General features: G+C 40.9%; 1 protein-coding gene across 1 annotated transcript; it reads left to right on the forward strand.

Moving 5' to 3' along the window:
* Positions 1–14,517: 14,517 nt before the first annotated feature.
* LOC141639035 (uncharacterized) lies at positions 14,518–16,005 on the forward strand. The gene has a single exon (XM_074448219.1). It carries the CDS (start codon positions 14,518–14,520, stop codon positions 16,003–16,005), a length of 1,488 nt encoding a protein of 495 aa, XP_074304320.1.
* The last annotated feature ends 4,793 nt before the right edge of the window (positions 16,006–20,798 follow it).

Raw genomic sequence — 20,798 nt, forward strand, 5'->3', positions numbered from 1 at the left:
AAATGAAATCAGGCAAACACATTACAACATGTAAATCACCGATTTAGTCAATCCAGTCACATAGTATTATATCAAGTCCAGTGTATTCCCCTACCTCAAATAGCGGTGATAAGCTAACTGCAGATCAGAAGTACTCCACCCGAAACTCGCCACCTAACATATATATATAACATAATTAATTCTCTTACTAATCCCGTTCCCATAATCAAAAGTTACTATAAGTAGAAACCTTCCCAATTTAGAAATTACTAAAAATATAAGTTACTCAAAATAGAAAGTTTCCTAAAATGGGAAGTTTCCCAAAGTAGCAATTACCAAAAATAGCAAGTTACTAAAAATAGTAACTTTCCCGAAATAAAATCCCGACTCAAAAGCTTAAATACATTATTCCGTCACCGCTACTTAAAATTAACTTAATAATCAAAACTAATAATATAAATATTAGAAGTATACACATTCCCGACTCATTAAAATAAAACCCGTAACAAAATTAATTCAAAAACAACGCACAACTCGACACACGCACACCCCTTTTTCAACCCGTCACAAACCGCCCCTCAACCACCAATCCTCACCGCCGACCACAGGCTCGACACTGTGTCTGGCCTGGTCACCTCCCACCACCACCAACGTGGTCGACCCACGCCGGCGGTCAGAGCCACCACCACCAAAACCCCTGCCTGCGTTCCTGCCGCCACAAAAGACACCAACAGCCCCCTTTCCCAACTCGCCTACCACCACGACACTCCCTTGCCACCTTACCAACCACCACCATTGACACCACCGTCGCACGGCGACTCTGACACACGTGGCACCACCGATTCGACCTCCCCCGAGTCCACGGTGGTGCCACCCCTTTTCCCTATGTCTGAAACGCAACAAAAACCCCCAACCAACCCCGACACCTAGACACCACCACTGCAACCACCACCAGCAACGACCACCACTCTAACCACCACCACCCGACTCGACTCTACACCAACAACACATCCCACAACCCCACGACAGCCACAACAGTCCCTAAAAGACGCATAACACAATACAAAACAATGGGGACGTAAATGAAAACGGAAACCTTACCTATGACGGCCGTCGACCGTGCTTTTCCGGCAAGCACAACCACCCTCGACCACTAGCAAAGGCTCCCCTAGACTCACGGCAGACCCTATTCCCTCCACACTCACTGGCGTGCGTTCGTTGGCTGCGGTTGTTGCTTGAGGCGTGAAAGAAAGAGGGTGATGATGGTGAAGTGTAGAAAATGACGGTATGAAGGGGTTGGGTTTTAAAGTTAGATTAGGGTTTCATTTTAGGGTTTTTGGTAGGGTAAAAGGTAAATGGGTAAGTGGGTAGTAAGTGGGTAAATGGGCTATGACAGCTTGACCCAAAATGTCACTCAACTATAAACCCGACTCATCTTACGATATGAACTAATCAATTACTTTTACGCTACTATTAAATAATAAAACTCGCCCAAACGATAATAAAATACGGGGTATTACAGTCTTCCCCCCTTAAAAAGAACTTCGTCCCGAAGTTCGCTCCCATACCAAGCATTTCATACGAAAATATAAAAGACATCTCGTATAACTAACACGGTCAAACACACAACTAGACTACATAAACACGAAATGTTACATTCTACCCTCCTAAAAAGAAAGTTACGTCCCGTAACTTACCTCAAGTGAACAGATGTGGATAACTCTCTCTCATCGCGCCTCGGTTTCCCTGTAGCCTCCTCTCGCTTTATGATTAGACCACAACACTTTCACTAACGCAGCCTCTCCGTGCCCGGTCTTTCTAACCTTCCCGTCCAAGATCTCCTTAGGCGTCTCGATGTAAGTCAACCGCTCGTCCACCTCGACCACATCATGGCTCAAAATGTGCGAAGGGTCACTCATATATCTCCGCAACTGAGAAACATGGAAGACATTATGTACCCCGGGCTAAAGCCGGTGGTAAAGCTAGCCGATATGCCACTTCCCCAACTCTATCCAGGATCTCATATGGCCCGATAAACTTCTGGCTCAACTTTCCCCGCTTCCCGAATCTCATCACTCCCTTCATCGGAGATACTCTAAGAAGTACTTTCTCCCCACCCGGAAAGAAATGTCGCTTCTCCTAGCATCGCCGTAGCTCTTCGCTCACGGGCCCCGGGCAGCCCTCATCTTCGTCGAATGATCCGCACTGCTCAACCATCTCCGAATCATCTCTCGGCCCCAAAACTATCGCATCGCCTCGATCATCCAACAACACACAGACTCCTACACTTCCCGCCATACGAGCCTCAAATGGAGCCATTCCAATACTAGCGTGGTAACTGTTGTTGTATGAAAACTCAATTAACCCCGGGCCTATCCTCCCAAGACCCGCCGAACTCCAAAACACAAGCCCTCAACATGTCCTCGAGTGTCTGAATAGTCCTCTCCGTCCGGCCATCCGTAGCCGGATGAAAAGCGGTGCTCATCTTTAACCGAGTACCCATTAGTGATCGTAACTCCCGCGTAATTTGGATAGAAACCGGAGTCTCTATCGGAAATGATGTCCTTGGGTACACCATGCAACTTCACCACATACTGAACATAAGCCTTGGCCAACTCGGCTTTACTCCAAGTATCCTTCATGGGGATAAAGTGAGCCGACTTGGTTAGCCTATCCACGATCACCCAAATCATATTGTTACCTTTCGTGTTCGAGGCAAGCCCCCACAATGAAATCCATGGAAATGCTCTCCCACTTCCACTCCGGCACATCTAAAGGTTGAACCTTCCCTTGCGGTCTCTTATGTTCCCCTTCACCCTCCGGCACGTCAAGCATCGAGCTACGAACTCAAGAACTTCCCTCTTCATATTCGGCCACCAAAAGGTCTTCTTGAGGTCCTTGTACAACTTATCTCCCCAGGATGAACCGAGTATGGCGTGGCATGTGTCTCGAAGAATCTTCCTCTTCACTCATCATTATCCGAACACACCACCGTCCCCCAAACCTCGACTACCATCGCATGGATAACAAACCGGAATCAACCCCGCATTTCGCCCGTTCTACCGTGCCGCGCCACTTCGAATTCTAGCATCGGCTTCTCGTAGCTTTCGATCTCCTCATATAACTCCGGCTCAACGGCCAAGTCCCCAAGAGTCTCTCCTTGGGATCACGTGGATTCCCATCCCCGCACTCATTATGAATCCTCACTCTAGATCTAGCACCGCTCAAAGCATGGATGGATTTCGCTTAAGGCATCGGCTACGACATTCGCTTTCCCCTCATGATAAAGTATCTCCATGTCATAGTCGCCAATCAATTCGATCCATCTCCTCTGTCTCATGTTCAGCTCCTTCTGTGTGTAAATGTACTTTAAGCTCTTGTGATCGGAAAACACTTTGAAGGTAGCCCCATAAAGATAGTGTCGCCATAACTTAAGCGCAAACACCACAATTTCCCCCAACTCTAGATCATGAGTAGGGTAATTCTCCTCATAGGTCTTCAACTGTCGAGAAGCGTAAGCGATTACCTTCCCGTTTTGCATCAATACGCACCCTGCACCCTTCTTGGAAGCATCAAGATACACCTCGAAATTATCATTCCCATCTGGTAGTGCAAGGATAGGAGCTGTAGTGAGTCGTTCTTTGAGGGTTAGAAACGCCTCCTCACAACTCTCATCCCAAACAAACCTGTTCTCCTTCCGCATTAATGACGTCAATGGCTTGGCGATCTTTGAGAAGTCCTTGACAAATCTTCGGTAATAACCTGCTAGCCCCAAGAAGCTTCGGATCTCACCCACATTCTTAGGACTCTGCCATCTCGTCACTGCCTCGATTTTACTAGGATCAACCGACACCCCTTCCTTGGAAATCACATGTCCCAGAAAAGCAACTTTCTTTAACCAGAACTCGCACTTGCTCAGCTTGGCATATAGCTGGTTCTCCTCCAAGGTTTTCAAGACTAGCCTCAAATGTTCCTCATGTTCCTCCTCATTCTTGGAGTATACCAGAATATCATCGATGAATACAACCACGAACTTGTCCAGGTAAGGACTGAACACTCGATTCATCAGGTCCATAAACACTGCTGGCGCATTAGTCAACCCAAATGGCATGACCACGAACTCATAGTGCCCATATCTTGTTCTGAAAGCGGTCTTAGGTATATCCTCGTTCTTAATTCTCATTTGGTGATAACTCGACCTCAAATCGATCTTAGAGAAAACTCGGCTCCACTCAATTGATCGAACAAATCATCGATCCTTGGCAAAGGATAACGGTTCTTGATGGTCACATTGTTCAACTCACGGTAATCCACGCAAAGTCTCAAGCTTCCATCTTTCTTCTTGACAAATAACACTGGTGCTCCCCAAGGTGAAACACTAGGCCGTATGTAACCTTTCTCTGCTAGCTCATCCAACTGCTTCTTCAATTCCTCCATCTCTTTCGGCCCCATACGGTAAGGTGGTTTAGAAATCGGCCCTGTTCCTGGCTTCAGATCAATGGAAAAGTCCACTTCTCTTTTCGGTGGTAACCCTGGAATGTCCTCCGGAAATACATTCTCGAACTCCCTCACTACTGGAATCTCGGACACCTTAGGGGTCTCCGACTCACTATCCCACATCTGGCACAAGATTAACTGATCCCCTTTCCTCAGACTCGACTTTAGGGTGTTAACAGATATGAATTTGACTCTTGGCTTGACCACATACCCCTTATAAGACACCCTAGTTCCCTTAGGTCCCCTCAAAGAGATTTTCTTCGATAAATCGATAAAAGCCTTGTACTTCCCTAACCGGTCCATCCCGTAATCACCTCAAAAACCCCCAAGGGAAACTCTATAAGGTCACAGTGAAACACAACCTCTCCGATCTGAATTGGTACCCCAGTGTAGACTCTATCACAAGACACCGACTCCCGAAGGTACCACTACCGAATCAACAATTCTATCATATGACTTAAGGTTTAAGACTCGGCATGTTCCCAGATATAAAGGAATGTGTAGCTCCTAATCAAACAACACAAAGGTGGGTTTAGAGTTAACAAAAATGTACCGTCACCACATGAGAGTCATTCTTAGTCGCCTCCTTGCCCATGGCGAAGAGCTTGCCACCGGACTTAGCCCCACTCCGACTTGAAGAAGCCGCTCCGCATTGTTTGTTCCCTTCATTTGCGCCTTCTTCGAAAGTTGGTGCTCCCACTCGCCGACTCTTGACACGGTTCCGGTAGTTGTTGTAGCTTCCTTGGTAGTCACATTAGCTCCGGACTCGCACCTCCCCCATAGCCGACATAGGTGTGCGATAACCGCTATACCTGCACCCCACCGAACGAGAGCCACCGAACCTGACATAGGTGCCCCAGTATCCACGTGATCGATTCGCCCCGATGATCGACATTCAAACCTCTTGTGTCCTGTCTTTCCACTGCCCAAAACAAGTAAGCCCGCAGAACTACCTCCCCCCGCCTGCCCCCGGCCGCCTCCACTCCGAGCTCTCATACCCCCGGGGCACCGTTAGTGGAGTACCCACCATATCTGCCCGAACTCGCTTCTTTGCCCTAGTATTATCGCTTGTGGTCTCCGCTTCCTTTTCTCACCTTGCCTTTCTTATCGCCTTGATCTGTCCGAGAGTCTTTCAAACAGACAGCCCTCAAGTAAATGTCCTGAACGGTAGTGGGTGGAGCCGCTGTGAGCCTCTTCTTGATGTCCATAGTGAGCCCCCGCTCAAACCTCATAGCCAGCATAGCTTTATTCTGCCCATAGTCATCAGTGTATGAGGATAACTGTCGAAACTTCCGATGATAAGTCTCCACTGTCATATCTTCCGTCATCTTGAAGGTGTCGAACTCCTCCCGTAGTTTGGCTTTTTGGAACTCGGGCATAAACTCATTCTTCAAAAGCTCTTGGAATTCCAACCAAGATACATGTCCTGTCTCAAGATCCCTAGCAACCTCTCGTATCTCCACCTTGTTCCTGGTCCACGGTCACCCGTGGCCCTAAGATAGTGGGCAGCTTGATCCACCTGCAGCTCTTCCGGACATGCTAACAGTTCAAACAGATTGGTGAATTCTCTACACCATTCCCCCAGCAACTGTGGTTCCCCCTCTCCAGTGAATATTGTGGGGTTATGCCTTGCCACAATGGTACTCATCTTTCCCGGGTCCAATCGTTTGGCCTTTAGGGCCTCATTCTCAGCTCGGAGCCTATCCAACTCCGCTTGCATGTCATTAGCAGCGGTATCCCTTCTCGGAGGCATGTCTATAAAAAGAATTAGGTGAGTTAGTGATGTTCCCTGCAACACTAGAATTACTTAGTCAATCCTACTCTTCCCCTACCCTACATATCTAGCTAACATGGTTCAGGGATCACATAACCGCATATCACTAGACATAACATTCATTCTAAAATCTTAAGCATCGTATATATAAATGTCTTACTTCATTATCATGCCAATTCTTACCTCCAAGTCACAGATAAGCATATCACCTTGTCTAATTCTCACATCATGGAATAATTTTTCATGTTCAATATCACACAACTTGCCTACTCTACCCTTTTCTCTCGTATGATCTCAAGGTACCCGGGTCAAACTGAGAGGGCCAATGGTTCGGTGTGAGGGGGCCCCTTACTCATCCCTTTTAGTGTGCTCCTAACAGTTCTATCCCGGGGTTCATTTTATTTGACTCTTCCTAAATTCATTGGATTCATTGGTTTAGGCCTGAGGATCGTTCGCTCTGATACCACTTTGTAACACCCCCATTTATTTAAGGGCCTGAACTAGGACTCCTCAGATAAATGATGGTGTTACCATCTCGGAAGCCCGAGGCAGTAGATAACAAAGGAAAGAAACACAGTACTTTATTATAATGTTTAAAGTGGCATTACAACTGAAATTAAAACAAAGTCTCCAAATACGACCAAAAGATGAGTCTGATAAAACTACTAAAAGACTAAGGTGGGCTAGGCACTAAGTCAGTCATCCAAGCTCTCTTCCCGGCCAGCTCCCATCAGTCTCTCGAATACCACAATGCCTGCTCCCCATTAATTGGATCATCACAGGCGTACACGAATACACGGGGTCAGCCACGAAGCTAAGTAGGTAATACAATAAACAGTAACACAAAACACATACTCCTCCATCACCAACACCGCCATCACAACTCACAACCCGGACAACCCAGCCATACCGATCCCCGGTAGACTATAAATATCGACCGTAGCCGATCTGCCAGAACTGTGAGGACACCAGGGCAAGTCCGAACCCGCTCGGGCCTTATCACAATGTCATCATCACCACCTCCACCACTCCATTGTAATAATATAATAAAACAGTTCAACAATAGTACTTAACGAAATGAAATCAGGCAAACACATTACAACATGTAAATCACCGATTTAGTCAATCCAGTCACATAGTATTATATCAAGTCCAGTGTATTCCCCTACCTCAAATAGCGGTGATAAGCTAAGCTGCAGATCGAAGTACTCCACCCGAAACTCGCCACCTAACATATATATATAACATAATTAATTCTCTTACTAATCCCGTTCCCATAATCAAAAGTTACTATAAGTAGAAACCTTCCCAATTTAGAAATTACTAAAAATATAAGTTACTCAAAATAGAAAGTTTCCTAAAATGGGAAGTTTCCCAAAGTAGCAATTACCAAAAATAGCAAGTTACTAAAAATAGTAACTTTCCCGAAATAAAATCCCGACTCAAAAGCTTAAATACATTATTCCGTCACCGCTACTTAAAATTAACTTAATAATCAAAACTAATAATATAAATATTAGAAGTATACACATTCCCGACTCATTAAAATAAAACCCGTAACAAAATTAATTCAAAAACAACGCACAACTCGACACACGCACACCCCTTTTTCAACCCGTCACAAACCGCCCCTCAACCACCAATCCTCACCGCCGACCACCAGGCCTGACACCAGGTCTGGCCTGGTCACCTCCCACCACCACCAACGTGGTCGACCCACGCCGGCGGTCAGAGCCACCACCACCAAAACCCCTGCCTGCGTTCCTGCCGCCACAAAAGACACCAACAGCCCCCTTTCCCAACTCGCCTACCACCACGACACTCCCTTGCCACCTTACCAACCACCACCATTGACACCACCGTCGCACGGCGACTCGACACACGTGGCACCACCGATTCGACCTCCCCGAGTCCACGGTGGTGCCACCCTTTTCCCTATGTCCAAACGCAACAAAACCCCCAACCAACCCCGACACCTAGACACCACCACCGCAACCACCACCAAGAACGACCACCACTCTAACCACCACCACCCGACTCGACTCTACACCAACAACACATCCCACAACCCCACGATGCCCACAACGGTCCCTAAAAGACGCATAACACAATACAAAACAAGGGGATGTAAATGAAAACGGAAACCTTACCTATGACGGCCGCCGACCCGTGCTTTTCCGGCCAAGACAACCACCCTCGACCACTAGCAAAGGCTCCCCAGACTCACGGCAGACCCTTATTCCCTCCACACTCACCGGCGTGCGTTCGTTGGTCGCGTTGTTGTTGCTTGAGGCGTGAAAGAAAGAGGGTGATGATGGTGAAGTGTAGAAAATGACGGTATGAAGGGGTTGGGTTTTAAAGTTAGATTAGGGTTTCATTTTAGGGTTTTTGGTAGGGTAAAAGGTAAATGGGTAAGTGGGTAGTAAGTGGGTAAATGGGCTATGACAGCTTGACCCAAAATGTCACTCAACTGTAAACCCGACTCATCTTACGATATGATACGATATGAATTAATCAATTACTTTTACGCTACTATTAAATAATAAAACTCGCCCAAACGATAATAAAATACGGGGTATTACATGGTGTGTAATGACAAACAAGTATATTACAGCCAAATAATATCAAACAAAACATTACAAGCAAATTAATAGACTACTCCATGCTCCATATCAGATAAGAACTTACACAGGACAATATAGTAAAACATGCATCGAAACATGCACAATTTTAGTTGTACACTATTAGGTTGACTTGTAAACAGTCATACAGAATTAATATATTACATACCGAAAGACAACCGCCTCTACTAAATTTATACCATTCTATATAACTCGAAAGAATCATGCCTTTTTTTTCTTCTACTAATCAGATCTCAATCAATAATTACGGAGTATAACGAAAACATACCTTAATTAGCAGAATAATATAATAAGATCTAATATGAACATCCAGATTATCATATCTTAATAATATATGAAGTATGAATAAAGTAAGACCTAATATATGAAGTATTGACAAATTAAGACCTATTAAGACTCGTGCTGATAACATGTTGTAAATAAAGAGTAGAGAGGATTATAGAGAGAAGGTAGAGAGAAAGTAAGGGAGACCGAACTATATATTATTCCATTATGAGGGGGTATATATACACATACAATAAGGGTAGAGTGTCCCTAAGATAATACACTCTAGAATACTCTAAAATATGGATATATATATATATATATATATATATATATATACATATATATATATATATATACATATAGAGGAAGGATCAACTAAGGTCCATAGATAAAATAAGTCCATAAGTCCTATTGTGAGCCATTGGATGGAGGGAGATGGATGGCCAAGATCAACCTCCAAAAGTGTGTTTATGTACTAATATCACTCATTCTCTCCTCATTCACTAATCCTTCTAATTAATCACTAATTCACTATAACTTCTTTTCCTCTCATCCATTTCTCTCATATATCACACAACTCATCTATCTCTCTAAAACCCCAAAAAATAAAAACCCAAAAAATCCAAATAAATAAAAAACCCAAAACCCAAATAAATAAATAAAACCCAAAAAATCCAATTAAATCAAAAAACCCAAAAAATCCAATTAAATCAAAAAACCCAAATAAATCATTCATTCTTCTCTTCCTCATTCACCACCACCCACCACTATCCCACCCGACACCAACTCACCGCCCACCACCGCCGCTACCGCCGCCACCGCACGGCCCCCATCTTTTTTTTTTTTTTTTTTTTTTTTTGCCTTTTTTTTTTTTTTTTTTTTTTTTTTTCGTTTGGTCTTTATTTTCATGTTTTGAGTTGTTTTTTCAATTCATTTTTTGTTGTCTTTTATTTTCTTTTATTTTGTTACTTCTCCTTTTTTATTCATTTTCTCAAATCTCTTCTTGTTATACTTTTTTTTAAGATTTCGGGTTTTAAAACTTGTTATTTGGTTTATTTTAGATTTCGGTTTTGTTATTATTTTTTTTTTCATATTTTTCATATTTATTGTTTGATTTTTTTACTATTTACGACTAAAGTTATACATTTTATGGCCAAAGTTATACAAAAAAAGACTAAAGTTATACAAAAATTGGACTAAAGTTACACAAAAAATTGGACTAAAGTTATACAAAAATGAACCAGAGTTATACAAAAATGAACCAAAGTTATACAAGAATGGACCAAAGTTATACAAAAATGGACTAGAGTTATACATCAAAGGCCTAGAGTTATTTTTTTTTTTTACTAGAGTTATACATCAAAGGCCTAGAGTTATACATTGTATGTCTAGAGTTATACAGATTGTGACTAGAGTTTTACATCTTTTGACTAGAATTATAAATACTGTGACTAGAGTTATACATTAAATCCCTAGAGTTATACATTATATGCCTAGAGTTATACATCATATGCATAGAGTTATACATTATATGACTGAAGTTATACAAAAATGGACTAAAGTTATACAAATATGGACTAAAGTTGTATAACTTTAGTCATATAATGTATAACTCTATGCATATGATGTATAACTCTAGGCATATAATGTATAACTCTAGGCATTTAATGTATAACTCTAGTCACAATATTTATAATTCTAGTCAAAAGATGTAAAACTCTAGTCACAATCAGTATAACTCTAGACATACAATGTATAACTCTAGGCCTTTGATGTATAACTCTAGTCAAAAAAAAAAATAACTCTAGGCCTTTGATGTATAACTCTAGTCCATTTTTGTATAACTTTGGTCCATTCTTGTATAACTTTAGTTCATTTTTGTACAACTTTGGTATATTTTTGTATAACTTTAGTCCATAGTTGTATAACTTTAGTCCATAATTGTATAACTTTAGTCCATTTTTGTATAACTCTAGTCCTTCATATGTATAACTTTAGTCCATATTTGTAAAACTTTAGTCCATTTTTGTATAACTTTAGTCATATAATGTATAACTCTATGCATATGATGTATAACTCTAGGCATATAATGTATAACTCTAGGCATTTAATGTATAACTCTAGTCACAATATTTATAATTCTAGTCAAAAGATGTAAAACTCTAGTCACAATCTGTATAACTCTAGACATACAATGTATAACTCTAGGCCTTTGATGTATAACTCTAGTCAAAAAAAAAAATAACTCTAGGCCTTTGATGTATAACTCTAGTCCATTTTTGTATAACTTTGGTCCATTCTTGTATAACTTTAGTTCATTTTTGTACAACTTTGGTATATTTTTGTATAACTTTAGTCCATAGTTGTATAACTTTAGTCCATAATTGTATAACTTTAGTCCATTTTTGTATAACTCTAGTCCTTCATATGTATAACTTTAGTCCATATTTGTAAAACTTTAGTCCAAAATTGTATAACTTTAGTCATATAATGTATAACTCTATGCATATGATGTATAACTCTAGGCATATAATGTATAACTCTAGGCATTTAATGTATAACTCTAGTCACAATATTTATAATTCTAGTCAAAAGATGTAAAACTCTAGTCACAATCTGTATAACTCTAGACATACAATGTATAACTCTAGGCATTTGATGTATAACTCTAGTCAAAAAAAAAATAACAACAAAAAAACAAAAAAAATAATATGAAAAATCTAAAACAAATCTAAAAATCTAAAAACTAGATCTAAATAAATAACAACATAATAAGTAAATAAAAAAAAAAAAAAAAAAACCAACAACCCAACCCAACCCGAAATCTGAAATAAACCAAATAACAATAAAAAAAAACCAAATAACAAAACCAAATTTAAATATCGTGTGTATAACTCTAATGCACATAGTGTATAACTTTAATAGACAAGATGTATAACTTTAGTCCAAAAAATCAAATAACAATAACAACCAAATAAAAAAATAACAACCAAATAAAACCAAATATGTAACACTAACAAAAAAAATACCAACAATACTTAAAATTAATTAACCAACACCCAAATAAACAAAAAAAAAAACGAGATCTAAAAATACCAAAAAAAAACAAAATAACAAAAACCAAAAAACAAAGAACAAAATAAAGTAAATCTGAAAAATTAAAAATATGGACCCATAAACAAAAAAAATAAAACAAAACAACATAAACAAAGACCCATAAACAAAGACACAAACATAAACAACATAAACAAAACAAAAAAATTATTCAATTTACTAACCGATAAACTAGAGGAATAAGAAACGAGAGAAGGAGATTGTGTTTTTGCCTTGTCCTATTGATCGTAATTGATGGTCAATACACTATACTTGCCTAAACTTACGCATAAACAAAACAACATAAACAAAAACAACATAAACACACAAAAAAATGAACGGTTCGAATGGTGGGAGACGGAGGTGGTCTTTGGTGGGGTTCGAATGGTGTCGGTGGTGGAGAACGGCAGCGGCGGCGGTGGAGAAGGGAGGGAGTGGTGCGGTTGTTGTGGGTGCCGGTGGAGAAGGGAGGAAATTTGGTGGAGGGTCGGCGGTGACGGGATGGTGGTTTTTTTAGTTTGGGTTTGGGTTTTTTTTTTGTTTTGTTTTACTTTGGGTTTTTTTTTTATGAGCTTGGTTTTTTTTTTTAGAAAGGGTGAGAAGAAAATGAGAGAGAAAGAGTGAATGTGAGAAATGAGAGAGGATGAGTGAATGAGGAAGTGAGTTGGGAGATTAGAATGGTGGTAGAGTTATACACAATTAGGTAGAGTTATACACAATTAGGGAAGAAGATTAGGGAGGGAGAATTGTGACCCTTCAATGAGATGTAATCTCATCCCTCCATCCCTTCCATCCAAGGGCTCTTATAAGGACTTAGGGCCTTATTAGATGTAGTGGCCTTATAAGAACCCTTCTCTATACATATATATATATATATATACATATATATATATATATATACATATATACTCCCTCCATACCACACCAAAGGTAACATGGACCCACTTTTTGTGAGGAGAAAAGTGGGTCCATGTTACCTTTGGTGTGGTATGGAGGGAGTATATATATATATATATATAGAAGCAAGATCCGGTGAGTCCACCTATATTTTTGAGTCCCATGAGTCCATTTATGTATCACACGCTATACACAAGAATATCAAAGGGTGTTTATAATTTAATATTTACATTATAGTCGATTGGCAAAAATATTAAATATTAAATAATACTCCTATTAAAGCATGACGAGTCTTCAAAATTTCCTCATCGCTCAGTAACCGACACAAATAGTCTAATTCAGACTGCATTGTTTCTTTCATCTTTGCAACACAACGAAGCAAGGCAATTAAGTGACAATTTACTTCATTCAGCCCACAAAAGAGAAGTAATTTGTTTCTTTTACAATTTTTAAATGTTAAGCGCTCACATTAAGCCATTTAAATGAAGTTCGTGGATATCCAGATAAGAGGCGCGCAAACATGTAGATAGTCCAGATAATGGAAGTTAGACATGGATACCAGGAATACTGTTTGCTGCTAGAATTTGTTTGTCAATCATTCGCTTGTCAAAAAATAATCGAGAGACATGTCTAAGGGCACTAGCAATAGAGGTTTGTCAACGGGTTTGTGCGATGACATGTCCTCTATTTTTCAGGTTTGTCAACAAACCTCCTATTGCTAGGCATGGGTGTTGAGGTTTGTTGTTGGGAATGGTTAGTAGGTAGTATACGGGTTTGTAGAAAGAGAGTGTGAGAGGAGGAATAATATGTGTGGGCCACCTTATGAACCTTGAAAAGGTTTATCTATTGTTGACAAGAGGTTTGTTGTAGAAAGGTTTGTATTTTTGATGATTTGACACTTGACAAACCTCAAAATGGGTTCATCTATTGCTAATGCCCTAATTATTCTCTTACCTTGTTGCAGCATTGTCATGTTCTTGTCAGATATGTCAGGAAGAGAGCCCTTATACAAAAAGTATGCAACCTGGCATGCCTTGATTCTCAGTTATTTTGAAAGGCATTATGTTCTTTGATACTCCGTATTAATTTCTCGCTGTTGCTTTTGTATCTGTCTTTATTAGGAATATCTTACTAGAATATATTATTGTTGCTATATTATTATTGTTACGATATTCGGTTCCGATATTCTAGCTTATAATGTGGGATATCGTTACCATAGCTGTAACTATATAAACCCAATTATCTCAATGCTAATACATCATCGTTTCCCCTTATACTTCCTTAACATGGTATCAGGGAACTTCTTTTTCCACAAAATTTTCTTAACCTAATTTCTCTACAATCACGAAGATCGTCAAAACTGCCGCCATGTCTGGCGACACTTCCACCACACCAAAACTCGACCCTCTTAGCCCCTACTACCTAGGATCACACGATGTTCCGGGTGCGAAAATTTCGAATATTGTTTTACGTCGTGACAATTACGACTCATGGCAAAAATCCATGACTTTCTCCTTAAAAGCTCGAAGGAAGTTCGGCTTCATCGATGGCACAATTAAGAAACCCACCGATGCATTCGAACTCGAGAATTGGATTGTGGTTAATTGCACCTTAGTCCAATGGATACGTAACATGATTGACGAAACGTTGATCGATAATATTTCATTCCCCGATGACGCATCTGTCCTGTGGTCTGAAATTAAATCGCAATATGCGGTGGTTGACGGCACTATGATACACAGCCTTAAGACCCAATTAACCAATTGTAAACAAACTAAAGGGATGGATGTGACCACGTACTATGGCAAACTGAAAACTCTTTGGGACGCCATTGGTAAGCACGAGCCACCTTTTGCCTGTCGATGTGGTAAGTGCGAGTGCGGTATTGGTCCTGCTGCTATTCAACGCCAAGACAACGAGCGGCTTCATCAGTTTTTCATGGGTCTCGATCATACTCTTTACGGTAATATCCGATCTTCTCAATTTCAATTAGACCCCTTGCCTGCTCTAAATCGCGCTTATAACCTTGTACTCCAAGAAGAGCGCTTACGACTCGAAACACACCCTGAAGTGTCAGAGGTTGCTATATTTGCAACACCACACGCCTCGACTGATTGGCGTGCAATCCGTGCTAAAGAACGGAATGATAAATATGGCCTGTTCTGCTCCTCTTGTGAAACCCGAGGCCACGAAATTGCCAAATGTTTTTTTAAAACTATGCGGTTTCCCGAGTGGTGGGGGGATAGGCCTCGAACACTTGCTGAATATAAGCGTTATAGGGCACGTCTTTCAAATTCTCGCGGCTCGACATCATCCCAAATTGGAACCTCGGGTGTCTCTGGTTCGAGTAGTTCGAATGCTCCTGGCTCGACGAATGCAAATGCAGGTCAGGCTGATAAAATTGTTCATGCCAACGCCATTATCACGAATGCTTCTGCTCATTCTTTGCTTTCCTCGGATCGTCTAAGCGGTATGTGTAAATGGATAATTGATACAGGAGCTTCTAACCATGTGACTGGTACTTTATCTTTTTTGGAAAATCAAACATGCATCCCGGGACGAGCTGTTGGGTTGCCAAACGGCCAACAGGTCGTGTCTACGACGATGGGCTCGGTTTTCATAAATGACTCTCTTACTCTTCATTGTGTTTTATTCGTTCCAAATCTAACGTGCAATTTGATATCCGTTTCTCAGCTTATTTTGGACGACAAATTGTCCTTTACTTTTGCTAAGAATTCTTGTCTCATTCAGGACCCTTCTTCGAGGAAGACGATTGGAGCAGGTGAGCTACGGGATGGACTATTTTGGATTGATGCGGGGGACAGACCATTGGCGGTTCACACCGTGACAGGGTGAGAGACTGTTGATCTTTGGCACCAACGTTTAGGGCATCCGTCACATAAAGTGGTCAAGACTATTCCCTCTTTTCGTAGTTTAATTTCCAATAAAGACACTATTTGTGATGCTTGTCATTTGGCTAAACAACACCGGGACAGTTTTATTTTGAATAATAAGCGTGCGACGGATTTCTTTGATTTAATTCACTGTGACCTATGGGGGCCATATCGTACTGTTTCTTCGTGTGGTGCAAAATACTTTTTAACCATAGTCGATGATTATTCTCGTGCAATATGGGTTTATCTCTTGCTTGATAAAACTGAAGTAAGTGACATGTTCATGAGTTTCATAAATATGGTCCAAAATCAATTTTCTAAGTCTCTTAAGAGTGTACGAAGTGATAATGGCACGGAGTTTAATATCATGGCTGGGTATTTTTTTCACCATGGGATAAAATTTGAGACCTCCTGTGTCGGTACCCCTCAACAGAACGGGCGGGTTGAACGGAAGCATCGCCATATTTTAAATGTAGCTCGGGCACTTCGCTTTCAGGCCAATTTACCCAAGTCTTTTTGGGGTGAATGCATCTTAACCTCTGCTTATTTAATTAATCGGACACCGTCACATTTATTAAATAACTTAACTCCCTATGAATGTCTCTATGGCATCGCTCCCTCTTATGATAATTTGCGAGTATTTGGGTGCTTAGCTTATGCTCACAATCAAAATACTCATGGGGACAAGTTCGAAAAACGGAGTCGGAAGAGTATTTTCGTTGGATATCCGAATGGCAAAAAGGGTTGGAAACTTTATGATCTCGAAACCAAAACATTTTATGTTTCTCGTGATGTCATCTTTTATGAAAATTCTTTTCCATTTGCCATTATGAATGATTCGGTTTCCCATAATTCTATGGACTGCACACCCGACACTCCGTTGTTGTCTGATGAGCCATTTAATGGGATTGATGACCCGGCTACTACTCACGAGCATGATGCAAACCCGAACCCCAATGCCTCGCCAGGTCCGGACCCGAACCCCACTGCCTCTGCCGGACCGGAGCCTGATTCGGGTTCTATCCCTGTCACGTCCTCGGCTGCTGAACACGGTGCTCCCTCCACTGCAACGGACACAGGTGAAATGGGTAAAGGTCGTCGGCTTAAATTTCCTAACTCCCGCCTCCGTGGTTATGTCCTTGATACTGTCAATAGTCCATCCTCTACTTCAAGCACACCTAGCTCTCCAACGTCCTCCTCAGGTACGCCATACGACTTAGCTAATTACGTTAATTGCACTCATTTTTCTGCCAGCCACCGTGCCTTTCTTGCCGCAGTCACTGCAGGTGTCGAGCCTCCCACATTTAAGGAAGCTATTCGTGACCCGGCTTGGTGTGATGCAATGAAACTCGAAATTGATGCACTAGAACGAAATGCTACCTGGGAATTGACTGAGTTGCCCCCGAACAAAAAGGCTCTCGGGTGTCGATGGGTATACAGAATTAAATACAAGTCTGATGGCTCCGTTGAACGCCTTAAAGCTCGCCTAGTTGTCTTCGGGAATCACCAAGTCGAGGGCTTGGACTACGGAGAAACCTTTGCCCCCGTTGTCAAAATGGGTACGATTCGTGCTTTTCTTGCAGTTGCTGCCATTAACAACTGGGAGTTACATCAGATGGACGTCCATAATGCCTTTCTCCATGGTGATTTAAATGAAGAGGTATATATGCGCCTTCCTCCCGGGTTTAGTCGTGGAAAGGAAGGAAAGGTCTGCCGTCTCAAGAAGTCTCTCTATGGACTCAGACAGGCTCCCCGTTGTTGGTTTGCTAAACTCACTTCTGCCCTTAAATCCTACGGGTTCACTCAGTCATACTCTGATTATTCATTATTCTCTTACTCGCAAGGGACAGTCCGTCTATTTATTCTCATTTATGTTGACGACTTAGTCATTGCTGGTAATGATTCTTCCGCTGTTGCAACCTTCAAGGAGTATTTGGGGACTTGCTTCAATATGAAGGACTTGGGGGTTTTAAAATATTTTTTGGGACTCGAAGTGTCTCGCAGCGCCGAAGGGATTTATGTCTCTCAACGCAAATACGCACTTGACATTATCTCTGAAACCGGGTTACTTGGTTCCAAACCAGCCACTACGCCAATTGAACAACACCATAAGCTTGATGCCGCTACAGGTGAGGTTCTTAAGGACGCCGAGTCTTACCGTCGTCTTGTTGGCAGGTTAGTTTATCTCTCGGTCACGCGCCCTGACTTATCATATGCCGTTCATGTCTTATCCCGATTTATGCATCAACCTCATACTGATCATATGGAGGCTGCTTTACGCGTCGTTCGCTATCTAAAAGGCACCCCGGGTCAAGGAATTCTTTTACGGGCTGATAGCGATCTCACAATTACCGGCTGGTGTGACTCAGACTGGGGCGCGTGCTCTCTCTCCCGCCGCTCTGTTACGGGGTGGTACATATTTTTGGGTGGTTCACCTATCTCATGGAAGACTCGTAAACAACACACGGTCTCTTTGTCTTCCGCTGAAGCCGAGTATCGCGCCATGGCCAACATCGTCTGTGAACTAAAGTGGCTGAAGTATCTCCTTGCTGACTTCGGTGTTTCTTTGACTCAACCTATGGCCGTGTTCTCTGACAGTCAGTCCGCTCTTCAACTAGCTAGTAATCCGGTATTCCATGAACGCACGAAACATATTGAAATTGACTGCCATTTCGTGCGCGACGCTATCACTGAAGGCCTCATTGTCACGTCTCATGTTTCTACCAAAGATCAACTCGCCGATATTCTTACCAAAGCATTGGGTGCTCCGCAATTCCTCGCCCTTCTTCGCAAGCTGGGCACTCTTGATCTTCATGCTCCAGCTTGAGGGGGGGTATTAGGAATATCTTACTAGAATATATTATTGTTGCTATATTGTTATTGTTACGATATTCGGTTCCGATATTCTAGCTTATAATGTGGGATATCGTTACCATAGCTGTAACTATATAAACCCAATTATCTCAATGCTAATACATCATCGTTTCCCCTTATACTTCCTTAACAGTCTTTCCAGAGCATTTGTGTTTTTCAGCGGACCTGTACCAAAGGAATTAGTTAATCATATTAAGAGTGATATGAGCGTTGTACCTCGTATAGGCGCATAAGAGAGGTTAGATGCAGTCCTTTTGTTGCTTATTGACAGTTTAAAATTGCATCTGTTAAAAGTGCTTGTTGTATCATTGTTGTATCTCTATCCAACAAAAATAATAAGGCATCTTTAGGTTCAGTGGTGTGATATTGTATAGTATAACCCGTGATATTGTTTAGTACAACCAGTGATATTGTTTATTGTAAGGTGTGATATTGTTTTGTATAACTCGTGATACTCTTTTACTGGACTCACAGACTCAGATACAATATCACAGGTTATACTAAACAATATCACAATTTAGACTTAAAAAAAAAAACAAAAAAAAAATTTATTCATTAAAAAAAAAATTATTCATAAAAAAAATGTGATATTTTTGTGTACAACGTGTAATACATAAGTGGACTCACGAAACTAAAAGAGATAGGGTGGACTTATGTGATCCTAATTCTATATATATATATATATATATATATATATATATAGGGTCGGGGTCAGGTGCGAACTAAAGTACGGTGCGAACCGTACGAACTACCACTACCATCCTTATATTGAAACAATCAGTGGTCCTAATTAAATCTCTCACTCCCGCATAACAAACACACAAATCCTCCTTTGTATCTCTTTACTTCCATAACCATCAGGCGTCCACCGGCAGATCTGACCGGACTCATCCCTCCGGCGAACCCCGACCTAATTTAGCCTCCGACGCACCACCCTCTCATCTTCATTATTAACACCCCAACACCTGTCTCCATCTACTGACGACCACCGGAGCACCGAAACTCGACCACCGATAGAGGCTGAGTAAAAAAATCCCTTAATTCCATTGTTGATATATAATTTGTTGATAAAATTAATGTTATTTGGCTTTTGTTTTATTTCAATGGTGGATCGACACAATTTCGTTCTCATTTTTCCTCCTTTTTCGAAAATTAGACGACTTTGATGGTGTTTTATGTTGACGAAGCCATCAGGTATTCAGGTTGTATCATGGATGAAGAAGTTTACATCTTTCATCTTGATTTTTAATGTGGGTAAAAATGGATTCTTAATTATTTTCTATTTTTAGGCTGAAAGCTACGATGGATTCTCTTGTTTTTGTCTTAATTTCAATAATTTTGCCTTTAAATCATTTGATTCTAATTATTTTCTATTTTTATTTAAAAAGTTGGCTTCGTTCCACTGATATTGAGTTTTTTTTTTTTTTTTTTTTTTTTTTTTTACATATATCATACTACTATCTTTTATTGCCAATTTGTTGATAAAATTATTGTCAATGGCTCTTGTTTTATTTCAATGGTGGATTTGTGGGCGACCACATTTTAGCAGCAGCAGAAGTACGGAAATGAGATGGTAATTTAATAATGGATGAGATTGGTGAGTGGAGGATGATGGATGAGATTGGTGAGTGGAGTATGGTGGACGTCCTCAACCTTAATCCCATTATCTGGATTGCTTCTATTATCCATTACGAGTATATGTCTATTGTGACTATTGTTTCATAAAAATTCGGTATATTTTATTTTATTGGTGTAAAATGCGACTAATCATCTCAAGTGAAACGGTAAATAATATAATGTTAGTACATATTAAAGGGTACACAAATTCTTCGTTAAAACCGTCTTTAAGTTGAGACAACATTCACAAACAATTTAAGAAAT

Source organism: Silene latifolia, unplaced genomic scaffold (assembly GCF_048544455.1).
Source record: "Silene latifolia isolate original U9 population unplaced genomic scaffold, ASM4854445v1 scaffold_259, whole genome shotgun sequence".
Taxonomy (NCBI): domain Eukaryota; kingdom Viridiplantae; phylum Streptophyta; class Magnoliopsida; order Caryophyllales; family Caryophyllaceae; genus Silene; species Silene latifolia.